General features: G+C 41.3%; 1 protein-coding gene across 3 annotated transcripts in view; it reads left to right on the forward strand.

The window, feature by feature from the left end:
- The window catches only part of MLLT3 (MLLT3 super elongation complex subunit), a 485,346-nt gene that overhangs the window by 255,839 nt on the left and 207,659 nt on the right, over positions 1–21,848 (forward strand). For all 3 annotated transcript variants that reach the window (XM_075316277.1, XM_075316263.1, XM_075316270.1), the window contains exon 5: positions 18,363–18,485. In XM_075316277.1, the coding sequence (XP_075172392.1) occupies positions 18,363–18,485 (123 nt within the window). The remainder of the gene's footprint in view (positions 1–18,362; positions 18,486–21,848) is intronic.

Raw genomic sequence — 21,848 nt, forward strand, 5'->3', positions numbered from 1 at the left:
TATATGTATATATATATATATATATGTATATATATATATATGTGTATGTGTGTGTATATATATATATGTATATGTATATATATATAAATGAGCTAGAGATATACATACACATACTGTGTTTTACTGGTTCTGCCTCTAATAACAAAAAAAAAAAAACAACAATCATTTACAGAAGTGGTTAGTCAGAGGACATACATTCAGCTAAAATGCATTCTGACACAGAGACTCGTCGTGTCCCTGCATTGCAATACACGCCGCCGACCAAACCGTGCCTGCTATGGTAATGCATAACGTCACTGCCATGTGACACCTATGCCTGGTGTGCCAATGTTAGCTGCTGGCCTCTGTTTGGCCTGCAGTGTGTATTGCGATGCAGGGACCTCATGGGTCTCTGTGCTGCAACGGATTTCAGCTGGATGTGCGTCCTCTGACTCGCGTCCAGCTAAAGTAGGCATTGGGGTTGGCAGGTTCCCTTATCCCATGAGACAGGTCACGACTTCTACGACCGCAATCGTTACGCCCCTATGTTTATCTACTGTTGAAGGACAAATGAACCATGAGTTGAGGCAGGCTTTAGAATTGCTACCAATTTATTTATGTCTGCCATTTGTAATAAATCCCTGCATCATATCATCATGTTTTTAGTTTACTAGTATACACATTTGGTACCCTTATTTTCTTCCTACACACACTCAAATTTTTCTTATGTAGCCCGATTCTTGCTTCTACACAGTAGATATTTATCTACATTTACTTCCACCTCTATTATCTTCAGCTGGATATACAGGTGCATGGAAGAACATACAAATATATTGTTTTAATAATGGTAATAATTCAACGTTAAATGATATTAACATAGTAAATAGGAGATGTCTGCAGTGGAGATGGTGGTATTGAAATGTCACCTTACCTTATTGACATGCAATAAATTGGCTCTTAGTGCAATATCCAGAGATAAGCTAAGTGTGTGTTATTTGTGAAGGGACAGGTGAGCAAACACAAGGTGCCTTTCCAGAAAACATCCAATACAAAGTGCACCGCTTTTTCCATGAGTCTTTTGAGGTTAATGTTTCCCCCGCAAAGGAAATGAGCTACTCTGTGCTTTACATAATGGGTCACCTTGTTATGTGTGCCGATGAGACGGCATTAAGAGGCAAGGAAAGATTAATTGAACCATATTAAGGGACCCTGGGACTTACTGAAAGATTGGCCTCCTGCAAATCACTGCTGGGCCGTAAAATAAAGTAGAATGCAATCTGTAAAGAAGTGTCGTTAAATCGTACATTATCTCTTTAAAGTCGGCTGATGGGTTTATCATTTTTCCATCTTAGGTCTGTATTGCAGGATGACAAATGTGACTTATGCCTACAGTATTAAATGTCTTAATAATTATTCTCCTATTTATTGTGCGTATCATATATTGTACTTATCCGCCTGTTATTTATTTATTTTTTTTTGTTCCCCCCCCCCTAAATTTTACATTTTGGTGGGACTTCATAAACAATAATTTTAGTAATATCCGACAAATATAATTAAATTAGTGCTTTGGGGATAGATAAATAGCACACAGGCAGAGGATAAATCTTATGTTAATAAAACATATGTAAAGTAAAAATATATTTACTATTACTTTTGTACATTTAATTCAAAATGTATTATTATTATTATTATTATTATTATTATTAGAGCGCTTTTATTCCATAGCGCTTTACAAGTGGAAAAGGTATACATAATAGGGACATGTACGATAATCATGAACAATACAAGGCACAGACAGGTCCCTGCCCGCGAGGGCTCACAGTCTACAGGCATCACATATGACACATTGTTAGGCTCATATGAATATCTTTTTAATATGTTAATGAGGGCTAATAGCACTTATGTTTTTTATTAATGTACCCCAGTTTTCCCTAGAGTGTTTGGTTTGTTTTTGTAGGGTGGTGGGGGGGTGGGAGGTGGAGGTTGCACAAATGTTAAGGCCCCGTCACACTAAGCAACATCGCTAGCAACATCGCTGCTAACGAACAACTTTTGTGACGTTGCTAGCGATGTTGCTGTGTGTGACATCCAGCAACAACCTGGCCCCTGCTGTGAGGTCGTTGGTTGTTGCTGAATGTCCTGGGCCATTTTTTAGTTGTTGCTGTCCTGCTGTGAAGCACAGATCGCTGTGTGTGACAGCGAGACAGCAACAACTAAATGTGCAGGCAGCAGGAGCCGGCTTCTGCGGAGGCTGGTAACCAATGTAAACATCGGGTAACCAAGAAGCCCTGTCCTTGGTTACCCGATATTTACCTTTGATACCAGCCTCCGCCTCTCTCACTGTCAGTGCCGGCTCCTGCTCTGTGCACATGTAGCTGCAGGACACATCAGGTTAATTAACCTGATGTGTGCTGTAAGTAGGAGAGCAGGGAGCCAGCGCTAAGCATTGTGCGCTGCTCCCTGCTCTGTGCACATTTAGCTGCAGCATACATCGGGTAATTAACCCGATGTGTGCTGTACTAGGAGAGCAGGGAGCCAGCGCTCAGTGTGCGCTGCTCCCTGCTCTCTGCACGTGTAGCTACGTGAGCTGGTAACCAAGGTAAATATCGGGTTGGTTACCCGATATTTACCTTAGTTACCAAGCGCAGCATCTTCCACGCGGTGCTGGGGGCTGGTCACTGGTTGCTGGTGAGCTCACCAGCAACTCGTGTAGCCACGCTCCAGCGATCCCTGCCAGGTCAGGTTGCTGGTGGGATCGCTGGAGCGTTGCAGTGTGACATCTCACCAGCAACTTCCTAGCAACTTACCAGCGACCCCTATCGTTGTTGGGATCGCTGGTAAGTTGCTTAGTGTGACTGGACCTTTAGAATTCATGTGACATTTTAGCAGATCGTGCAACTTTTTGCTCTAAAAAGACCCCCAAAATTGCCCCTGAGTTTAGTTTGTCAATATTAGCATCACAATAAAGAAAATTACAATGTTTGGTCTATGAAATTGTTTATCTGGACATTTAAAGGTAATCTGTCAGTATGATGAACCTCCTAAACCATTTACATGGGTATGCAAATAACAAAAAGTGGAATAAAATTCTATCTTTATCTGATTTCCATGTCTTATTCCAGAGAATACCACATTTTTCTTATATCTAAATTAGCTATAAATCCATATGTAGATCTCACTTAGAATAAGGATAAAAAAAGTACTGCTTGTAATAAGTTAGTTTATCTCTTGTACTAAACTCTGTCCTGATGCATTTAAGTGGTATACTCTGCCCCCCCCCCTCCATGTCCCAGTATATACAGCAAGGCAAAATCACACATTCCCTTACATCAGTGATTAGAAAACCTTGGGCACCAGTCACTCACCTTTACCCACGCACAGGGTACAGTTACTCACCATGCTCCAAGATCTCCCACTACCACGGCACATCGGAGGAAAGTCTGACTTAGGGCTCACATGGCTGTAGGTTCTATCTTGACAGAATAGGAACACAGGTGAAGAGAAGATGGAGAATGTAATTTCTTCTCTATTGTCTGTGTAATCGTAAATCGCACTGCACTCGGATGACATCAGCTCAGTCTGATGTTTTGCACACACCCTTAGGGGCACTTTGCACACTACGACATCGCCCCTCCGCTTCTATTGGCCGCCTGCCGTGTGACATCGCTATGACGCCGCACGACCCGCCCCCTTAATAAGGAGGCGGTTCGCCGGCCAGAGCAACGTCGCAGGGAGGTGATTGCATGTGAAGCTGTCGTAGCGATAATGTTCGCTATGACAGCTATCACCATGATATCGCAGCTGCGACGGGGGCGGGGACTATCGCACATTGCATTGCAGCATCGGCTTGCGATGTCGTAGTGTGCAAAGTGCCCCTTAGACTTGTATGGGTGCACGCCATCCGATATACGCTGCCTTTCGCAGTATGCGCTTATTTTTTTCTCATAACTGACCAGGAGCAAGGAAGGGGATAAGTGGTGCCTCACCAGATTCCAACAGAACGCAGGTGCCTGGAACAAGTGGCTGGGTACCACTCCTAAGCCGCAACAAAAAACAGAAGAAATTTCGGCACCAGGTGTCTCTTCATTAAAATCTTCAATATTTTATTTGCATGTCAAGAATAAAAAATTAATATGGGGACGCAGCCCCTAAATGCCTGACGAGTTTTGAACAAAGATCTTAATCATAGGCATCAAGAACTTTGATTAAGAACTTTGTTCGCAACGTGTCAGCATTTAGGGGCTGCGTCCCCACATTAATTTTTTATTCTTGACATGCAAATAAAATATTATAGATTTTAATGAAGAGACGCCTGGTGCTGGAATTTCTCCTGTTTTTCGCTGCTATTTTTTTCTCATGCTGCATCGGCATGAGAAATAAAGCACTAGCCAGCACTGGCCTATATTTTAACACTGGTCCAAGCGCTAGCCGATAAAACGTCAGACAGCACTCAGGTTCATTATATGCTCATGTGAGCGAGCCTTTATATGCTAATCTTAATACACAAGTCCAATGCACCCCAAATTAATTCAGGCCCCAATAATAAAGAAGCACTCGGTAATTAAATATTCCCCTAATCCTTTCTAAATTGGCCTGTAATGTAGTTACATTAAAATAACTTACCAATTGCTCTCTTTTCAGGTTTAATTTGTTTTTTTTCTTTCTTCTTCTGTATTACTTAACCTCACATCTAACTAGCTAGATCACACAGGAGTGGCATACAAAGCTGAAGCTGCTTTCATCTTGTGAGCCTTTGGAGCCTCGTTCTGATGCCCCATAGGCTTATGTTGGAGAAGTAGCACCACCCCAACAGTAGTCCCTGTGTTAGCTGGCAAAAATGAGGTATAGTCACATGGGTCAGAAGAGAATAGGAGGGACACTGGAAGCTCAGGAAAATGACTTTCGATAAGTGTTTTAACCCTTTTGCTACCAGTTTGGTTATTTTTTTTTCTTTTACCATTTTGTGCTTTGGTAACCAGTACAATTTTTGTACTTGCAGTTTGTACAAATGAAGCCGGAATTACCAAATAATAAATTCAATTAACTCCTAATAACTATATATATATATATATATATATATATATATATATATATATATATATATATATATATATATATATATATATATATATATATATATATATATATATATATATATATATATATATATATATAATTTTTTTTTAAAGTAGTCACCTGGCAAATTGTCAGAATGATACTCAGTACTTAATAAATTCAGGGATCTTCCCACTATTTTGCATCACATTGAAATCTATTAGTGGTTAATTGAGTAGCCCAAGGAAAATTAATTAGATACACCACACCTCCTTTAAACCTATGGTGTGATTAATAGCAACTGCATCATATAGAACTTTGTAAGAGGGAGTGCGCTCGTCCTCACTCATTTCTAGCATCCCAGCAATATGATCACGAGGGAGCCGAGAGTTGTCATGGCAGCCAGAGGTCCAATCATTACCTCTGGGTCTGCCTCCTACAGTGGCCTGATAGACCCAGCCAGAAGCAGGGTCTAACAGATGATATCTCCGTGCAAGACTGGCAGTTGTATTGCATTGCCAAGTCCAATAGAGGAACTTAGTAAAGTAAAAAAAATATTAAAAATTACAAATATTTTTTAAAAATCACAAAAGAAGAAACACAAACTGAAAAAAAAATATATAACAAAAAATGTGTATGTGTATATAATATATATATATATATATATATATATATATATATATATATATATTTATATATATATTTATATATATTTATATATATATTTATATATATATTTATATATATGTATATATATTTATATTTATATTGTGAGACTGTGACCGGGGTTATCTATGACGGCCGGTATGTCTCGCCCCGGTTGTGCTCGCTCCATGATAGAAAGTAACTCCACTCCAGGGTTAATGCTGTTTCCCTACAGGCTGAAGGAAGGGTTAAAAGGAAACAGGAACAAGGGCGGGTGTGAGGGAGTGAACACAACTCCCTGAGTTCTCTGCCGGAGAGGCACATGTGTACTGTTGTGGACTTTTGTTTGGATATTAAACCGTGTGCTGTGGCCCTTGGTGCCTGGATCCCGTGTCTTCTGCTGCGCAGCCGACCACGCTACCTCACTATATATATATATATATATATATATATATATATATATATATATATATATATATATATATATATATATATATATATATATATATATATATATATATATATATATATATATATATATATATATATACAAATCAAGAAGGCCTGCGGAGACACCATACGCTGGCAGGAAACGTCCTGAGCCAAGGAATAAAGCTGTCTTATAACTTATAATTCACGGGGGCGTGTCCTGGCTATGGAGGAGTGAGGACGTGTTTGTCTCAGCTCCTGCCACCGGACTACACTACTGACAATTAAACCAGCCCAAGAGCCTGGAAGAAAAGGATATGCAGCGCAGGAGAAGGGAGAGCTCCCAGGGGCCCAGCAGAGGAGCGTCACGGACAGAGGAGAAGGGAATTAGAGGCTTCCTTACCGGGCCGAAGCAGAGGACAGCACTGCAGACATCTCCCAAGATGGAGAGGCAGGGGAAGCCCCAGCAGCAGCAGAGACAGAGGGAGGAAAGCACCCGGGCAGTGGAGGAGAGGCAGCTGATAACCCCAGACAGCCAGCGTGTCCAGGTACAGGGGAGCCCTGGAGCAGGGAGCATGGGTACAACCCCCACCATTGCTGATTGCAGACCTGCAGTGGGGAGGCCTCAGGAGGGGGGAGAGGTGCCCTTACCCCTGTCACAGAAGGAGGACAATAATAAATCTCAAGCAGAGGCTGTTAATGCTGCAAATGGGGAACAGGGCCCTGCTAGTGGAAATCTCCTATCTTCAGTGAGACACAGCCTGAGTCAAAGTGTGTATGATATGGAAATGCAAGCAGAGTTAGAGCCTGCCACAAGTACAATAAGATCACATGAACCAGGAGTGCTAACAGAACTTAATGAAATCCGGGCACACATCTGTTCTATGCCCACCAGAGAAGATATGGAGACATATATAGCAAGGCTGGAACAGGCATACCGCACAGAGCTGTCAGCCCTGAGGGGGGAGGTGGAAAGAGTGGACACTCAGAACCAAATACAGGCAGCTAAAATACAGAATATAGAAGACACCACTCAGGCACAAGGGGCCATTTTGGATCAACACTCCTGCCAAATACAATATATGGTGGAAGCAATGGACGATGCTGAAAACAGGGGCCGGAGAAACAATTTAAGGGTCCGGGGTTTACCAGAGTCTGTTGAACCTAAGGATCTCCAGAGAGCCCTCCAAGTGATGTTTAATGAGATCCTGGGTGAACCATCAAGCCAACCCCTGGAGCTAGACAGAGTGCATAGAGCGCTTGGCCCTAGACCTACACAGAATGACAGACCACGAGATGTGATTTGCAGGGTCCACCGTTATGTCCTTAAAGAGGCCATCCTGTTTAAGCTGCGCAGTGGAGTTTCACCAGCATACGAGGGGAGCCAAGTCCAGATTCTGCAGGACTTATCCCGTTTCACTTTACAAAGAAGGAGAGCACTGAAACCTCTCCTGGACATGCTCCGTTCGTATGAGTTTCAATACAGCTGGGGATTTCCCTTCCGCCTGCAGGTCCGACATGCGGGAAGAATGCATGTTCTTAGGAACCCGACTGATATGCCATCGTTTGCTGCAGCCCTGGACATTCCATTGGTGCCTATAGAGGAATGGCCGGTGTTTCCAATGGGGGTTTGGGGTGCTGCCCCAGATGGTGATCGGATGCGTGGCCCTCGAAGAGGAAGACCAGTCTGATGTTTAAGGAGTTATTGGTTCATAAACAAAAATTCATTGGGTTGTTTCTCAATAGAATGTACCTCCCAGTTTTGCTATAATTTTTTTGCCAGGGGGATTAAGTCTTTCTGATTATGAGGGGGGGGGTTCCCTCCCGCCTTCCTGGAAGAGGGGGCGGGGGGGCACCCCCTGACGGTGTATAGCACAATATTCTCTCTAGACCTTGTGTCCTCACATTATATAGGGCTCTGGCTGACAAACTAAGTTGAATAATTGCTTATTGTTAGTCCGGGGCAGGGGGCTCCTTTTGTAGAAAGTTCCCTCCCTGATTGGGATAACACGCCATAAAGAAGTGGCGTAGTCTCACCATCCCTAGGTTAGACAGTTTGGTATTCTCTTATACCTATACAGTTACTTTTAGTCTTTTTAGACCCGACGTTAGGGTCTTGCTGTAACCTTGCAGGCGGGAGGCACTCTGACCTCCTTGCCTTTGGTTTCTACTGCTTTGTTGGTAGTTTCTTTTGTATTCTCGACCTTCTTACCTCTTCTCTTTTATTTCCTCTTCTTTTTCCCTGCTCTTCCTATCCTACTTGCCTGCACATCTCTCTCTCTCTCTCCCTAATCCCCGAACCTATCCCTAGAGTCCCCACCGTTCCTCCGCATTGAAATGACGCAGATTAATTGGGGTTCACTAAATGTGAGGGGACTTAATGTCCCGCAAAAACGCTCCCAGATATTTTTTGACATGCACAAAAAAAGAGTCCATATACTATTGATCCAAGAAACACATTTTAAAACGGGCCACCTCCCCATCTTTAGAGACAGATATTACACTAACTGGGTCCACAGTTCCAACCCAGAGTCAAAATCCAAGGGAGTGTCCATAGGCATCCATAAGTCCCTAGTGCACACAGTTCTAGATACACGGGTGGACACGGAGGGAAGATTTATATTCCTGAAAATTAATGTTAACTCATCCATCTTTACCATTGTCAATTGGTATCTACCGAATAGAGATCCGGCGACGACCTGCTCCTCTCTCCTGTCATCACTGGATGAATTCGCAGAAGGGACCGTGATCGTGGGCGGTGATTTAAACTTCACTTTGGACCCTAAGGTAGACACAACGTCGGGACATAACTTTCTCTCAATAAGGAAACTAACGAAGGTTAAACGTTGTATACAGGAACTCAGATTAGTGGATGTATGGAGAACACTACACCCAGTAGACCGTGACTACACATATTTTTCCCCGGCTCACTCTTCATACAGCCGCATAGACCTATTCCTTGTAAGTCAGAAGGCCCTGACATGGCAGATACAGGCCTCTATAGGCAGTATCTCTTGGTCAGATCATGCCCCCATATTTTTGAGCCTCACTATGCCGGATGGGCCTGGGAGGCCGTGGTCTTGGCGGTTGAATGATAGTCTGCTGAGGGACCAGGGATGCTTGAAAGACCTGCAGAACACAATAGATGAATTCTTGGAGATACACTCAGGAGACACTACTACCCTACCTGTTCAATGGGAGACACTAAAGTGTGTGTTGAGAGGGATTCTGATCAAACATGGGGCTAGGATTAAGAGGGAGAGAGCCCAAACCATTCTGTCTCTACTTCAGAATATTTCAGACCTAGAGAAGATCCATAAGCAGACATTATCCCCGGTGACACTGACAGAGCTAGTTAAAAACAGAGAGGAACTTAAATCCATTCTGGACCGACAATACGAGCGCCACAGGAATAGACTAAAAAGATTTATGTATTAATATGCGGACAAATGTGGCAGACCACTAGCTAGGTTATTACATCCGAGGGGGGACCCCAGTCACATCCCTACGATCAAAAAATCGGACGGCCTTTTGACTCAGAACCCAATCCACATAGCGGAGCAGTTTCAAAAATATTATAGTGACCTTTACAACATAAGGGGCAAATTTGGGGATATGCCACAAGAAGCTTTGGAGACTAAAATAAATGATTACATACTTAAAACAGCCCTGCCGACTATACCCAATACTGAGGTTGAAAACCTAGAAGCAGACTTTACAGAGACAGAAGTGGCATCTATTATCAGGGATTCTCCTTCAGGCAAAAGCCCAGGTCCGGACGGGTTTACCCCCAAGTTCTATAAAATTTTTCAGACTCAGTTATCCCCGTTCATGACCAAAGTATTTAACTCCATATCTGAAAACTCCCAGTGGGTAGCACAGTCTCTTGAAGCACACATATGTGTTATCCCCAAACCGGGAAAGGACCACTTGCTGGTTACAAATTACAGACCCATCTCACTGATTAATTTAGATTTGAAATTTTTCTCTAAAGCACTTGCCAACAGACTTGCCCTGTCCCTGCCTGGGATAATACATACAGACCAGGTGGGATTTGTAAAAGGCCGGGAGGCACGGGACAACACCAACAAATTGTTCCTCCTGATGGCTCGGTCGAGGGCTCAGTCTCTCCCCATGTGTTTACTTTCAGTGGACGCGGAGAAGGCCTTCGACCGGGTCAGTTGGAGCTTTATGATGGCAGCCTTGAGACAGGTGGGTTTGGGTCAGAAATTTTTGGGTAGAATTGCGTCCCTGTATACGAGACCCTCAGCAAAAGTCAGGACAAATGGGTTTCTATCATCATCCTTTCTGGTCCACAATGGAACGAGACAGGGATGTCCACTGTCGCCCCTCTTATACGTCATAGTCATGGAGCACCTTGCGGTCGCCCTGAGAAACAACACAAGCATCCACGGGATAGAGGCGGGGGGGGAGAGCCGTAAGCTGGCTCTATTCGCGGATGACCTTCTCATGTTCATTTCCCAACCACACATATCCTTCCCGTCCTTGCTTAAGGAGTTCGAACAGTTTGGCAACTTAAGCAACTTCAAAGTAAATTTTTCCAAATCAGAGGCCATGAACGTGACTTTATCGGCAGAAGACCTTGCGAGAGTATCACAAAACTTCCCTTTTAAGTGGCAACCGTCAGTTTTAAAATATCTGGGAGTTATGGTACCTAGGGATCCAGCAAAAATTGTACATCACAATTTTTTCCCCTTATTAGAAAGGACAATCAGGGACTTAAAGAAATATGACAAAAAGAGATTGACGTGGTTTGGGCGTATAAACGCGATAAAAATGGATGTGTTACCGAGGTTCCTGTTCCTGTTTCAGACAATACCCATACAGCTACCGCTAAGTTACTTCTCCAAGATCCGGACAGCCTTGTCTGGGTTTGTCTGGGGGAACAGGAGACCCCGAACAGGAATTAAAACTCTGACCAGACACAAAAGTGACGGGGGGGCGGGGCTCCCAAATTTTCAGTTATATTACAAGGCAGCTATCCTAACGAGATTACTGGACTGGCATTTTCATGGTAATTCGAAACAATGGGTGGTGATTGAACAGGATGTACTGGGAACTCCCTTACATTTACTTCCATGGTTAGAGAAAGAAAGTAGGATCCAGATAGCGAAAGGAATGGAGTTCACGCGGACAGCGATGGGGATGTGGGATGGAGAGATAAAAAAGGGATCTCTCTCTCAGGAGCAGGGCCCACTTACCCCCGTATTCGGTAATAAGAAGTTCCCCCCAGGACTCCACTCCCATAGATTCGGGGGATTTACTCGGGCGGATGATACCCGTTTTTGTCACGTGCTCCAGGGACACACCCTACCAACTTATACTTCCATGCAGGCCACAGGGAGAGAGATTTCCTGGATGGAATATATGCAGTTGAAATCTTTCCTCTCGTACCAGGACAGGGAGAGAAGGATGAGGACACCCCCTACTCCTTTTGAGAAAATATTTTTACAGGGGTCATCACCTGGACATGGCATCTCACTCATCTATAAAATGCTGAACCAGAGAAATAGGGTGGATAAACCTCACTTTGTCTGTAGGTGGGGAGAGGAACTGGGAGAGGATATTGCAGAGGACGATTGGAGCAGAGCGTACCTGTGGACCCACAAGCTTTCCTTGGCGTGCGCCGCTCAAGAGAAAAGTTATAAAATTCTCACAAGGTGGTACCATTACCCGACTAAATTACATGCTATATTTCCCTCTGTGTCTGATGTGTGCTGGAGGTGTGGCACAGACACAGGTACAATGCTACACATATGGTGGAGCTGTACTAAGCTGCAACCCTTTTGGGACTCAGTGTTCTACCTGTACAAAAAGATGAGCGGAGGTGAAATAGAAAAATCCCCCCAGGTTGCTCTTCTTTCTATGCTCCCAGGAGCTATTAAAACACAAAAAAGGGACATGTTGCGATTTTGCCTGGCGGCTGCCCGTATGATTATCCCACGATTTTGGAAACAGACTAGATGCCCTACGGTGCTGGATTGGTTGGAGGAGATGACAAACCTCCAGAGAATGGAGGAGCTGACAGCAGAACTAAATGGGAACACAGAAAAATTTACTACAGTTTGGAGACCATGGATTATGTTCATGGAGTCCCCAGAGTTTGTGGAGAGTTTGGCGAGCTTTTTGGGCTGAGAAACGGTGGGGAGTCTCATTCCTTCCCCCCCTTTTTTCTTTGCTTTTCTTGCTTCCCCCCCCTCCCCCCTTTTCTCTAATTTCCTCTTCTTTATGCTTTCTATCTTTCCTCTTCTTTCTTTTTCTGAACATTAATCTGCATTTTTCTAGTTTCATTTTTTATATGAAAAGATTTATCAATAATTCATAAGACAATAGACATACAAGGAGAATGAGTATATTAGGATACGGGAAGTCAAAAGAAGTAAAATTCTGACCTATAATTTACAAGTGGTTGTATGGTAATAGCACAAAGATAATTTGAAGAATTCCAAGAAATTTAGTAATGTAACAATTTCTGGATGTTATCCCGGCATTGAGAAAATGATGCTTATGTATTGTAATTGCACAAATGATATGTTTGTATGTTGACAACAGTTTCATCAATAAAACAGATTTGAAATAACTTATAATTCACAGTGAATGGCATAAAATAAATTGAAAAACAATTTCTGAATTGCTGTTTTTTGTTAATTTTGCTTCCCAAAAATCAGAAAGTGATCAAAAATGTTGTGCGCAAAAATGATACAAATAAACACTACAACTCATCCCTCAAAAAAACAAGTCCTTTTTTTTTTTTTTCTTCACCGCTCAATTGTATAAAATTCTGTCAATTAGCTCATTGTGCCCCTAGATGAATTCCATGAATTCATTTAGAGGTGTAGTTTGTAAAGTGGCATGACTTAATGGGTCTCTGCTGTTTGGCACCCCAAGGGCTCTGCCAATGTTATATGGCACCCTGAAACCATAACCGCAAGATCTAAACTCTAATATCTTGCTCCTTCCCTTCTGATCTTTGCATTGTGCCTCAAAAGGCAAACTCAGGAGAAATTGTATAACAAATTGTAGTGTTGTTCTTCTATTACCACTTTTGAAAATTAAAACTTGGGGCCAAAGCATTGTTTTATTGGAAAACATGATAATTTCTCATTTACTCAGCCCAATGTTATGCACAATTCTGTGAATCGCTTGAGAATTAAAAATGCTCACTACTCCCCTAAATGAATTCCACTAGAGGTGTGGTTTCTAAAATGGGATCTCTTGTGGAGGGTTTCTACTGTTTTGGCATGTCAGGAGCTCCTCATATGTGACATGGCGTCTGCAATCTATTCTAGCCAAAATGTTGCTTCAAAAATCAAATAATGCTCCTTGTCTTCCATGCATTCCCATGTGCCCAAACAGTAGTTTTCCCTCACATATGGGGCAATGTAATACTTAGACCATACAATTTGTTGTACAATTTCTCCTATTTCTTGTAAAAATTTTAAATGTGGTGCTGAATCTAATTTTTTGTTGGAAAATAATTTTTTCCATTTTCACGGTTCAATATTGTAACATTATATAAAGCACCAGGGAGTTCTAGGTGCTCACTACACCTCTAGATATTTTTTTTGCAGGGTGTAGTTTCCAAAATGGTGGCAATTTCTACTGTTTAGATACATCAGGGACTCTGCAAATGAAACATGGCGTCCACAATCTATTCCAGCCAATTTTGCACACCAAAAGTCGAATGGTGCTTATTTCCTTCCAAGTCTTGCCGTGCAACTAAATAGTTTTCTACTACATATGTGGTATCCCACATACTCTGCAAAAATGATACAACAAATTGTATGGTCCATTTTTTTCCTGTTATCTTTGGGAAAGTCTAAAATTTAGGGCTAAAGCAACATTTTTGTGTCAATATTGTTTTCTCATTTCCATGTTGCAATGTAAAAAAAATTCTGTAAAGCACCTATGGATTTAAGGTGCTCTCCACACTTCTAGGTAAACTCCTTAATTCGTGTAGTTTCCAAAAGGAGGTCACTTGTGGGGGGCACAACTTTTTGGGTACAACAGGGTCTCTACAAATGAAACCTAGTGTCCGTTATTTATTTCAGCCAATTTTGCATTCCAAAAGTCAAATTGTGCTCCATCCCTTCTGAGCCCTGCTGTGCACAAACAGTAGTTTTCCACCACATATGGCATATCTGCGCACTCAGGAGAAATTGGATAGTACAATTTGTTGTGCATTTTCACCTTTTACCCTTGGGAAAACGCAAGATTTGGGGCTGAAGCAACATTTTTGTTTGAAAAAGTTAAATTTAAAATGTTTTAATTGCTTTTGAAGCACCTAAACTGTTAATAAACTTCTTAAGGGGGCTTTACACTAAGCGATATCGCTAGCGATATCGCTGGTGAAAGCACCCGCCCCCGTCGTTTGTGCGTCACGGGCAAATCGCTGCCCGTGGCGCACAAAATCGTTAGGAGCCGTCACACGGACTTACCTGTATAGCGACGTCGCTGTTGCCCCTTTTCTAAGGGAGCGGTTCGTGCGGCGTCACAGCAGCATCACTGAGCGGCCGCCCAATAGAAGCGGAGGGGCGGAGATGAGCGGCCGTAACAGCCCGCCCACCTCCTTCCTTCCTCATTGCAGACGGCCGCAGGTAAGCTGTAGTTCGTCGTTCCCGAGGTGTCACACGTAGCGATGTGTGCTGCCTCAGGAACGACTAACAACCTCTGTCCTGCAACAATCGACGATTTTTTGAAAATGAACGACGTGTCAACGATCAATGATAAGGTGAGTATTTTTAATCGTTAACGGCCGTTCGTTGGTGTCACACGCATCGACGTCGCTAACTACGCCGGATGTGCGTCACGGAATCTGTGACCCCGGCGATAAATCGGTAATACGTCGTTGCGTGTAACGGGGCCTATAGATGTGGTTAAGCATTTTGAGGGGTGCAGTTTTTAAAATTGTCACTTTTGGGTATTTTATGTTACATAGACCCCTTAAAGGACTTAAAATGTGATGTGGTCTAAAAATAAATTGGTTTTGTAAATTTTGTTGGAAAAATTTGAATTTGCTGCTAAATATTTTAACCCTTCTAACTTCTTAAATGCTGATGTAAAGTAGACAGGTGCCAAATCTTAATGAGTTTGCCTGATATAACTATCCTTTTTTTAAGGGCATGAAGGTTATAAAATTGCAATTTTTTTTTAATTCTTTTGTCAAATTTTATTTTTTTTCAACACAAATTATCACAAATTACCATATATCAACCACAATTTTCCACTGACATGAAGTACAACATGTCACAAAAAAACCAATATAACAGAAAACTTGGTACTCAGGAGTTGATGTGAAAGAACGGTGATTTTTATTCCAAGACACTACCAAGCACAAACGTTTCGGTCCGTAGCGGACCTTCCGCAGTGTGCGGTGGTGGTAGAATGTCTGTTTCCCAGGAGAGGCAAGCGTTAGTGTTTCCTGCGGTGTCCACCGCTATACTGAGCAAGCGCAAAAAAAAAAACATTCTGAGGATATATTTAGGAGTTCCAGAGTTAACACATAAAGTGACAATGGTCAGAATTGTAAAATTTGGCCTTGTCGGGAAGGTGAAAACACTCTGGTGTGAAAGGGTTAAATAAAAGTTTAATGTGCAGAGTCCATACATTATACATACAACCCAAGCCTATGTATTTTATCTTAGTTATCTTTTTAAAATCATCATTTTAAAAGTTAGGAGCTAGTTCGGGGCTGAATTGCTTTTGCAGGGCAACTACAAATTACGCTGTATAAATTAGAAAAAAAATGCACCCCTTATATTATTCAAAATGGTGTTTAGTGAATGTATTAACCATATTCAAATACCCTTAACTTTTTTTATTTATTTATTTTTTTTGCAATAAGTATGCATGAGGGATTGGTTTTTGCAGAACTGTTATTTTAAATAGATACCTGAATATGTTCTGTACCTATGATAATTGCAGGGGGAAAATGAATGCATCTACACTACATTACAGGCACATTTTAAAACAAGGGATACAAAAAAATATCTGGAAGATCTTTTTTAGTTTAGTGCTTTTGGGGTCTGGTGGGAGTTCAGTAATTTTAAATTATTGCAGGTCTCAAAAAGGAGGGTCCAAAACAGTTTAGTTATTGAATACCATAGCAGCTTGCTAAAAGTATCATCCTATTTACTACTTGATCACACAATATGTAATTTAACACGGGAGCACAAAAAAAGTTTACTGTTGCCTGACTTGGCATAGACTGGGATACCGATCCTTAGAATCCCCTCCATATTTTTAATGCAGCCTCAGTAGAAATATCACTAGGAGACCTATTATCCATCTGCACATTCTTTGTAGGCATTTTCTACTCGCTTACATGGTCTGTGGGCACTTTTAGGTGACAGTAGTGTAGAAGGGACGGCGGGGTGCTTTGGTAGTCACAGCGCAACCCTGGATCAGCAGTCTGCACCGCCACCTCCGTTCCACTATAGGTGAAGGGTTGCTGGGACTTATGGTGCGGGACACTTACTTTCAGGCCGTAGGCCAGGACCATCTCTTGCTTCTTCTGGGACTCTTCCCAGCTGCCGATCGCAGCAGGCCCCAGTGTCCCTCAACACCACACGCTGACACAAGCTTTTCTTAAACAACACTTCTTTACTGAACAGTTCCAATACATACTTTCACGTGATCGTCGGGCACAACTTTTTTTTTTTTTTTTTTTTTTTTTTTGTTGCAGGGGACAATTTCCTTGTTACTTAGTCCTTTGGACATCTGCTCCGCTACCTCACTGCTGTCGTTGCCCTTAGCAATTGGAGCCAGAATCAATTTACCGGCCAGGCATGTCCCTGGTACGCTGTTTCTAGAGCCGCTCATCCCCTCTCTCATCTTCATTCTGTCAGGCAGATTCATCTAGTCCACTCGGGGATCAGTCTCCCACCCACATGGATAGCTATAAGCAGTGACAGGCGTCCCTGGGGACGGCTATCTTCTGTCCCGGTTTGTCAGGACCTACTCCCACTACTGAGGAGTCCACTGACTTTCAGCCTAGAGAGGGGGTTCGTTTGGAATATGCCAGGGGGCAGCCACCATCCAAGCCATCCGAACTTCACCCTTTTGGGATATGGTTCGGTTAGCCCACTTCTCACCAGGACCCCACGTGTCCGGTGCCAGGATATGACCCTGAGGGTCTCAATTCTTTCTCCTAGGGGCCTTTCCTCACACCTCCCATAGGTGTGGCTCTCACTCCACTGCTCTTTGAGGGACACTCCTCTCATTTCCGGTCTTCCTAAGCTTTTTACTAACTAAGCTCCTCCCTGCCATTAGCTCTCCCTAGCCGGAGAGCACCAAGGGAAGTAGCTTACCCCATGTAGCCATCTAGAGACCGTTTACCAATTATACACACAATAAATACAACACACTTCATAGATGGCCAGTCTGCAGGTCTGGGGTGGGCTGAGCCCTGCACCCCAGTAGGAAAGCAGGTCTCTGTGAGCTCTGATGCAGATTATCCACTGCTGTCACTGGCATCATGGTCACATATTGTATGCACTGCCATACACATTGTTCCGATGAAGGTCAGGACTTAGTGAGGTGCTCCAATGGTGGCATTTCCATTACGTCACCGACACAAAAGATCCTGCTTTCTGTCTCCATACAAGTGCTGGACATGTTCAGAGCTTGCACAGAATTGGGGACAGCCAAGGAGGTGGCCATGTTGTATTATCATGTGATCATCCCCAATATAATTGTATGTATCACATCCATTGCTTACACCGCAGAAAGATGGGCAGCTGAAGGCCTTTACTAGCAAACTGGAAGTGTCACGTTCACGGACATGCATTTCCCACACAATTTCACAGTTTAATGCATGGATGCTTGTCCATAAAGTAGACAACCTCGTCAGTGCATAGTTATGTCACATAAAAAGGATGAAACATAGCAGTGTATTTCTAACCACCCATAAAGACATGTAATGGTAACCGTTCAGCCATCAATCAAACATGTGCATTACGTTTCTGAATAATTTAATGAAAAGAGATTTATTCTATCTGAATATGTTGGTATGCTAGAATTATCTAAAAGTTTTTTTTTTTATGCTGTAAATTAAAATTTAACACTTTCTTTCTTGGTTTCTTTTTTTCCTCTTGGTTTTCTCATTTTTTTCCTCTTGTTTTTTTTTTTCTTTGTTTGTTTATTTATTTCCTCCCTCCGATCTTATCTCCTTTTTTTTTTTTTTTTGGTTCTTTTATTCCTTTTCCTCCTCTTTCTTCCCTCCCTTGCTTTAGATCATGGTTATGTCCGAGGGGTCATCCTTCTCTTCAGGCACTAGTCTTCATCTTCCCAGTCTCCCTAGTAATTCCATATCCTTCTCAGATGTAAAAAAGAGCAAATCATCTCATGGGTCCAAGGCAAGTATTTTCCACTAGATTTATCAATGTTGTATTTACTTTTTGTAGGGAACATATCTATCTATCTATCTATCTAATATATATATATTTTATACATAATATAATATATATATATATATATTACACACACACACATATGTGTGTGTATGTCTATATATATATATATATATATATATATATATATATATATATATATATATATATATATATATATATATATATATATATATATATATATATATAAGTGTGTGAATATACCGTATTATGTATGTATAATAAACCTTGCAATTTTAATATTTTTTACATTTTTATTTTTTCCCATGTTATTATTGTGTGTGTGTGTATGTACGGTATATATGTATGTGTGTGTGTGTGTGTGTGTATATATATATATATATATATGTGTGTGTGTGTGTGTGTGTGTGTGTGTGTGTGTGTGTGTGTGTGTGTATGTATATAATTATAAATAATTTTTTTTTTCTATTTTGTTTTAATTTTATTCTGTAAAATTACCACTGACTCAAAAATGATTAATATCAGATATTTAGGGCAATTCTGAAGATTTGCTATTGCATTGTAAAAGACTCACGTATTGGTTATGTCAAATGATGGTGATTTTAGGGTTTGTGCACTTTTAATATTTGCACGGCAAGATTATTATTATTTATTATTTATTATTATTATTATTATTATTATTATTATGCAATGTAGCCCTTTGCAGCAATCGGTGGGTTGCTAGCGTGAGGACTTCGAAGTATTCTCTACAAAAAAATATGTTGATGCCTATTGTAAGACAGAATTTTATTTGAATTCATTTGCATTCAATGTTTAAAGCAGTTGCCTACTACTTTTAAATTGATGAACTTTCTTTAGGATAGGTCATCTTTATCGAATCGGTGGAGGGGTGACGACCGGCATCCCCACGAATCAGCTGTTCCCTACGCTAGCGGTGAATGGATGCGATTAGCTGTTGAGCTGCATAGCTCCGTCAACTGTACAGTCAACTATACAGTGGCTTTATATGGCCATAGGTCACAAGCAAAGACCGATTTTAATTTTTCCAGTGTACACATCTCTTCTGTACAAAACGTGCTGCATAAAGAAACAGGAGATGAGCTAGGTCATTGAGAAGCTTTGTTTTATGCGCTTTCATAGAAAGTAGATTTTGCATTCTATGGTTATGGCAGAGGTCCAGATGAGTAATAAGAGCCACTTCAGTCTGCCTTCTGTACAGGATTTAGAGCTAACCACCATGGCATTTTTCTACGTCCGAGAACATTTTATTGGAGACAAATGATTAGCATTTGTCATAAACCAGATCCCTAATAAATGCAAGGATTAGAAAACTAAAAAAACATTGAGCAGAAATATTCCTCTTATGCATCCAACCTTTCACCACTTTGTCTAATTCCATCTTCCTATACAAAACGTTTTTATTCCTTTATACTTTAGTGCAGATAAGTTAATATTTTATTATAACCTAATGGAAGTATACCCCCAAAAAGTAGCGTAATAGAGCGCAGAAGTCAGGTAAACAATGTACCCAGAAACTTTTATTTTTTATCAATTGATGCCTTTAGGAGTTTTTATTCTCTGGTAGCTAATAAAGTTACTCTTAACGGTGACCGTAATTTGTCAACTTCTGTCCTAATCCTAGTAATCAGAAAATTAATAATTGGTATGTGTTGTTTTTTTTCTGTGTTTTTATATTCTGCAATGTACACACTAGTCAGGGCTCATTTGTACGTCATGGACCGATCCCAGGCCACAATGCATGGACTGAAGCTGTTGAGTTTGGGTCAGGAGACCAGCGGCCTGTCCGGACATCTGAATGAGCCCTTACTATTAGAAATCTTAGGACCAAGGATATCCAGATTTACTAAATAATCTCTATACATCTTTGGGTTTTATTTGGTGAATCAGAAGTGATGGTTGTAGCTTTTTTTTTTTTTTTGGTCTGTTTTTCTTCCAGTAGATCGTGATGATTGGAGAAAAAAAAATAAAGATTAAAATATAATTACTTTGTATTAAACTTATTAAAGAAGTATAACATAGAAGTCAAACTTACTATATCCAATCTTGAACAGACACATGGTAATCTTTCCTGAAAATATGAGAATTATTACAACATAATTTATATAATTCAATCTGTATTTGAAGAGAACACAAAACATCAATGTATGAATCTGTAGTGTTTTATGACTTCAATTTATTGTAATGTGCTGAAAGTGTTAAATATATATCTGTTTATAATGTATAGGATTAATTATAACCTAGAATAAAAACAATGCATGGAAACTCTACAGTAAGTAAATACTAACACATGTAAAAAACCATAGGATACTTGGTTAACAATTTTTTTGCTCAAACAAGCGTAAAAACCTTCCCACTGTAACAAGGTGTACCCAATCAGGATGGTCCCTCTATCAACTCACCTCATTATGCACCAGCAGGCATCAATAATAGACGGGGGGCAGAGCTGGATCTTGGCTTGACCATTTTAGACCAGGCTATAGATAGCTGGATATATAATGGTGCATCATTATATATCCAGATATTTTGAGGCCTACTGGCACATAGCAAGATGAGTTACTAGTTGAGGGACCATCTTAATTGGGTACACCTTGTCTCAATGGAATGGTTTTCCTCCATTTTGGCCTAATAGCATCGCTGGAACAGGCACAAATCTAATATACTGAAAGATTGTGTAAGTGACCATTCACCAACAGGAACATTTTGCATTCTTCATTAGCCTTTGACCATTCTCTTCAACCATTTCCACTAATTTTCAAATAATTTTGATGAGAACCTTTCAGTTTGAAAATGCTGTGAAATCAATCAGCATTATGTCCGAGAAAGAGAAAATGAACAAATTGATATATAGATTTGGAGAAAAAGATTCAGTATAACCTGTATGTTCATCAGTTAAAATGTACTTATGATTCTTATCAACGGTTCCAGGGCGGTGAAGGACTTGGTCATCATTCATGATTGACATCTATGTCTGTATGGATACTTAAGGCCCCGTCACACTAAGCAACATCGCTAGCAACATCGCTGCTGATGGACAACTTTTGTGACGTAGCAGCGATGTTGCTAGTGATGTTGCTGTGTGTGACATCCAGCAACAACCTGGCCCCTGCTGTGAGGTCGCTGGTTGTTGCTGAATGTCCTGGACCATTTTTTAGTTGTTGCTGTCCCGCTGTGCAGCACAGATCGCTGTGTGTGACAGCGAGACAGCAACAACTAAATGTGCAGGCAGCAGGAGCCGGCTTCTGCGGAGGCTGGTAACCACAGTAAACATCGGGTAACCAAGAAGCCCTGTCCTTGGTTACCCGATATTTACCTTCGTTACCAGCCTCG

This window comes from Anomaloglossus baeobatrachus, chromosome 1 (genome assembly GCF_048569485.1).
Source record: "Anomaloglossus baeobatrachus isolate aAnoBae1 chromosome 1, aAnoBae1.hap1, whole genome shotgun sequence".
NCBI classification, from domain to species: domain Eukaryota; kingdom Metazoa; phylum Chordata; class Amphibia; order Anura; family Aromobatidae; genus Anomaloglossus; species Anomaloglossus baeobatrachus.